At 38.8% G+C, this 6007-nt stretch overlaps 1 protein-coding gene across 3 annotated transcripts in view; it reads left to right on the top strand.

Moving 5' to 3' along the window:
- Positions 1-6007, top strand: part of pard3bb (par-3 family cell polarity regulator beta b) — a 232692-nt gene that overhangs the window by 109839 nt on the left and 116846 nt on the right. For all 3 annotated transcript variants that reach the window (XM_046054894.1, XM_046054895.1, XM_046054896.1), the window contains exon 14: positions 3105-3258. In XM_046054894.1, coding sequence (XP_045910850.1) covers positions 3105-3258 — 154 coding nt within the window. The remainder of the gene's footprint in view (positions 1-3104; positions 3259-6007) is intronic.

Here is a 6007-nt window from a genome sequence, read left to right as displayed (position 1 = left end):
TTACCTAAGAAGAAAAACAAACATGCATGTTTCCTTTATCTTCAATTTGTATCTCTTCTTCCCTCTTTTGGCTCTTTACTGGCTAAGCCCCCCCCCCCCGCGCGGTCTATTACGTCTGCCTCTTTCTACACATGCTGCTTTTTAGCCCTTCCATCTCTTCTTCACATACTTGACACTAGTCTCCTGCTCTTACCAGCAGCACGAAAAAGAGCATTTACACTTCAGCTATTCAGACTGTGTGTGTTTGTGTGCTTCTTTGTGCTTCTGTGTCTGTGTGTGTGTAGTGTTCATTCATTCAGCTGTATCTCTTCTCTTTATAAGTAAAAAAAGATGCTTTTCATCTCAGCAGTTTTTTTTTTTAAACAGCTTTGTAGGAGGTTTGTACAAACCCTTTGCCCGCACAAAGCTGGGTTGTTGGCTCAAGTGTGAATGGCCTTTTGCATGGCCTGCTAGTAGTGGAGGAAGAAAAGAGCAACATACAGTATTCACCCTGCATCACACACAAGCACAACAAAGACATAACAAACGTATTTAGGTGTATGGGTAGTTATATTACTCTGCTCTCACTGATATAAATTGGTTGAATGAAATATTTGCTATATTGTAGCTCGCAGTATAAGACAATAAACTTCTATAGCATCAAAAATCACAGATGCCAGAATGATGATGAATTTGACTCCACACCTCTCTAAAAACTGAACATTATAACCTTCATGGAGGTAGTATTGAATTCAAGGCTGCTGTATTAAAGTGCTTTAGCTTGAGGTATGTGTGCCTAATAATAGAGTGCATGTCTGCATGCAGTGGTGTGCTTGGGCTTGCGGGGCTCAGGGCATCCCCTGTCGATAGCCTGACGGTGAAAGCTGTTAGCTACATCAAAGAGTTGCATCCATGTTCCCCTCTTTTGTCTCAAGAGTGGGAAAGAAAAGATAGAAAAGAAAGGAAGATAAAGGCAGATAGATAAGAGACTGTACCTTAAAAGCCTTTTCTGGGCTTCAGTATTGATGCTTTGAATATTACAGAAGAGGACCACTCTACTTTTTCCCCCTCTGATCTTTTTTTTTTTCCTCTTCTTTTTGTGTCCTTTGCCCTTTCTCTCACTCTGTTGTTCTTACTGTACTCATCTTCAGCCAGCTATCTCTAATTTCATCGCTTTATCCAGCAGCTTTTTACATTTAGTAATTTGCAAACACCCTGTATATTTCCAGAATAAATAAGTGTGGCCCTGCACAGGTCCCACGGACATAATCTGAGGCTTGAGTCGCAATATCTGAATGTCTAACTTTGATGCAAAATAAAGTCTTGCTAATGTGCTGCTTTTCCTCTCTATTTTACATTATTGTAGACAGTTTTTCAGTGGTTTATATTAGTGATAGACCGATTTATCCGACTGATGTCTGACATGTATAGATAATCGGCATCGGCCAATACCTGCACTCATGAGGCTGATATATCATCCTAAATGACAGCAGATCTAATCTGAAACCATTATTGACTAGTGTTAAATATATATTGTTATACTGGAGAGATATAATGCAGTTTAATGACGTCACTTCTGACAATCCATACCCTACACTCCCTTAAACACCAGTCACGTTCTGAATTCTACAGCATACCATTCATTAATAAAAGTTCCATCTAAAACAACACTAGCTAACATAACCTCTAATCTATGTTAGATTGTACTCTGCATGAAGTAATGACATTATACATGACTTTTCTTTGTTTTGATATCGGCATCATATATCATCCACCAGCCGCTCTGCTCTTTAAATAATCGGTCGACCACCGGTTTATATCACATTGTAGGCTATTTTCTATTTTACATTATCTTAATTATTCGCAGTTATTTTATTTTGTTGTTTAAGTGTATCAGTTATTTAGATTATTTGCCTCCACAGTAAATACAGGATAACATCGTTACATAACATAAATATAACAAATGTAATGTAAATAGGCCATCCAGCTGAAGCTTATTTGCAGTCTCGTCCCTAGAAAGACTTTTGAGTTCAGGGAAAAACAACAAAACAGAGAAAAACTGATTAAAGGTAATGTTATTCAGAAATGTTCCTAACACAGTTGACTATCTAAAAACAATGTTTTTATACCTCAGTAACCTCTTTTTGCTGTCTGAAGAAGCATTTGTTTTTCGAGAGTAATCTGATTGCGCTATGACACTGGCTAATGGGATGTGTGCTGGGAGAGACCCGGGGAGGGGAGGGGGCCCACGGGACCTCTTAACACACTGAAGAGTGACGAGTCCTGGGTTGGAACCGGGGAGAAGCTGGGTGAGAGGCGGGAGCTGGTGCTCGGTGGGGGGTCAAGAGGAGGATGACAAGGAGGATTTATTGCACACACACAGTCCTGTTATGTCTTCTTTTTTGTTTGAGTGGAGGGCTGGAGGAGTCTGCACAGACAGGCGGATACACAAAAGTACACTGATCCACACCACCAAAATAGCATACATATGTATACATGTTAATGAATACGTACTGCTTTCTACACACACACACACACACACACAGAGAGGACAAATAAATGCAAATTAAATTCCTAAAGAAAGAATAAACGCACAAAGACACACATCAACACTGGAATGAATGCTTTGTTTGACTATTACAGGGCCCAAAGAGGGCCGTCCCTCTAGGGGATCACTATGACTGTCACTGCCACACACACACACACACACACACACAGAAAACTGAAGCAGTGGTGAAGACAGTTATAATCCTGCGGGCCGTGAGAAATGGGGTCCCCTCTTTCACCTTGATCCTCCACTGTATTTTGAGTGTCTCCCTCTTCTCTCTTTCTACTGTGTCTTTGACATCTAATTGTGTTTGAATAGATCACTACAAAGCCCTCACTCACTCCCTGGCCATCACCTAATTTAAATGCAATAGACGTACCAAACACTTACATAAAAAAATAATACAAAAATCACACAAAAGCTTCAGTAAAAGTAACTGAAACATATATTTCCCCAAATGGTCAACGTTTTCATCAATATGATTTATGCATTTTTCAGACTTTCTTTCAAGCTTTTCGTGAAAAAAAAAAAAGAAATGTGTTTTCAAAATGTTTTGGTTCCTTCCTTCCTGTTTTAGGATCAACACGGGGTGTCGCCCAGTCGCTCGTTTGACAGCTCCTCTGGCCTTTCAGGACTGGTGAGCCCAGTAAACGGTCAGACAGGATTGGTCAGTCAGACTAACGGCCCCATTCTCCCTCCCATGGTGAACAACACTCTCTATGCATCTAATGGTGAGTGGATTTTCAGTGTTTGGTCAGCAGGCCAACAGACATGACATTTGCATATAGCGCGATTTTAATTCCATATCCTGGAATAATCCCCTTTCTTGCCTTTTCCTTTTCCTCCCTGTGTCTTGTCTCTCTTGGTCGGTCACCTCAAACACAGTATGTAGCGTAGGAGAGGACGGTTCAAAGTCACCAACATCAGTATTGTGGTGAAGAAGATTTTCTTAAAGAATAGAAAATACTGACTGAAATGTCTCTGCTGCATCAATTGTCATGAATCGTCTAATAACAAAAGCTAGCATTGAGTTCTCATTCACATTGTTTACATAGTCAAGTCAAATTTATTTAAAGTGTAAAATCACCAGCTGTGTGGTCCCAGTACACTTTACAGAACACAGAGACACATAAAGATTACAGAATTGGAAATCAGGAAAGTGATAATTTGACATTAAATGTTAGTGAGGCTATGTTCTTACATTACAGCTGATAAAAACTGATTGTGAAGTTTGTCAAATTTTGTATAAATGAAAAGCGGTTTATATTCTTCAATTGAAGGTAGTAACAAATTAACATTAGTACCAAAACTCAGGTAGAGTATTGGCACCTGTGTCAATAAAATGATACTGAGCCCAAAGTGAGCATACCCCCCAGGGAGGTTAACCTTTTTTATTTTAACAGATGCTGTTTTTGTGGCCCGCAATGTGCAATTTGTACTTTTAATGAAAATCAAGAGCTAAACTGTATTGACCCTAGACAACATAATGATCATTTTCTTTTGTAGTTAAAGGGTAGTATTTGTATTAAGCACAGTCTCCCTTTTAATGTTTATTAAAAACCCATAGGGCCATGATATAACTGTGGTAATCTACACTGCACATTATTTTCTTTATATTAAAGAAAATGGTGTATTTTCAAGCATTCATTTGAGCCATGCTTACTGGCATTTGGAGAAATGCTGCCATACACACAAAAGCTAATTAGACCATTTAGACTGTCTGCACTTAACAGGGATGTCTACCCAAATGCTTTTACCTCTACTTTCAGGGCTATTTCCATTCGAGGCAGTGGTAGAGGTGGTTAGTATTTACTGGGGAAACCTTTTATGAAGTCGCTCACCACAAATTGCTTGGTTCTGATACATTTTGATCCAGAACACACTCAAACGCACACTTTCCAGTGTAGAATAGCTACACAGACGGATCAGAAGTCCTACATTTGAAAAAACTCAGCTGTTCTTGCCCGACTCTTCCTCGTGAAATAGTGTTCCAGTTCATTCTGACCCTGTTCCATCCTTGATTTCAGCTGAACTTGAATCAATTTATTTTGTTTTTCTGATTAGGTTTTGCCATTGAACCAGCATCAAAGGTGGGCACATCATTTACAATAAGCTCAGTAAAGCACTGAATAAGTTTAATAATCATGAACAATACAATGTCTCCAAGATAAAACAAAATAAAAACAAACATAAACAAAACAGATTTTACCATCTACACTGTAGCCTTAATTAGAGACTATTCTTCCGCCATTTCCCTTTGATTCCTCTCCCTAGCTCTCTCTCTCCCTGCTTTTATTTTCCTCTCATGTTTCTCAAGGTTGTTCTGTTTGTTTGTTTGTTTGTGCTTGGTTTGGCCTGTTATAAAGAGTTATTTTAGTTGTTCTTCTTTGTGCTTCGTATTGCTCTTTCTCGCTAACTCCGCTCCCATCCCTATATTATCTGTATGTGCTTGTGTGTGATCTGAGCGTGCTTGTCTGACTGTATACATGCTTGTGTTATGTTACCCCCAGTGCTGATATCTGCCTGTATGTGTAACTAAAAGTGTGTTTATTTGTGTATGTTTGTTTCAGAATGATATCTGTGGCTGTTTAAAAATGTATTAATGGCTGCCGTGTGTGTGTGTGTGTGTGTGTGTGTGTGTTGGTTCAGGGATTGTTGGCGAGTATCAAACAGTGTTGTTTTTGTGTGTTTATACTGAATCTGATAAACTGCTCTGACCTTGAATACACTTTGCTGTTCAAATTCACTTCAGCTATGGTGTCATTTATGTACACACATTAGTGTATGTGTGTGTCTGTATACAGTAAGCACATTTCTCAGGCTCTGTGAGTTGTTGCATGTGCTGATGTTATCAATTAGTGTGTATATGTGTGTGTGTGTGTCTGTGTGGTTGTGTGCCAGTATTTTACTCTTCTAATGAACTATTTCACGTACTGAATTCATTTTATTTGGCATTGAAGTCCAAATGAAAATGAACCGATGTGAGCTTTTGCAGAAGAATAAATTGAGTTTAATGATTCTCTACATATGTATTTATGCAGATGTGTTATTTTTGCATTTATAGATCTCTCACTTTATCTCTTAGCCACTGCTGCATCTCATTCTTCTTCTTTCTCACTTTTCTTAGCACTTTGTCTCTTTGAACCCCACCCCACCCCTCTGGAGAGATCGCTGGATCTACTCAATAGGATGAATTAGATAAAATACAGTTTTAGTTTAGCTTATTAATTTTATGCAATCTTCCCCATTTTTGTCATCGAAGCATATTTAAATTGATTTTGTGATGGAACACGCATCCTTGTATGATAACGAGCCAACAGCGTATGTATTTTCACCAAAGTAGCACCGATTGTTCCCATAATTAGTTCCCATTACTCGTCATGGCTAGTACTGCTCAGCCTGTAAAAAACTTTGTATAATGTCTTCTGTAGCTCTGGCAGACCTATGTCAAGTTTGAGAAAATGACCTTGATGACGTTAA

The sequence above is a fragment of the Micropterus dolomieu genome, linkage group LG07 (assembly GCF_021292245.1).
Source record: "Micropterus dolomieu isolate WLL.071019.BEF.003 ecotype Adirondacks linkage group LG07, ASM2129224v1, whole genome shotgun sequence".
NCBI classification, from domain to species: Eukaryota; Metazoa; Chordata; class Actinopteri; order Centrarchiformes; family Centrarchidae; genus Micropterus; species Micropterus dolomieu.
This window is presented reverse-complemented; position numbering and strand designations above follow the sequence as displayed.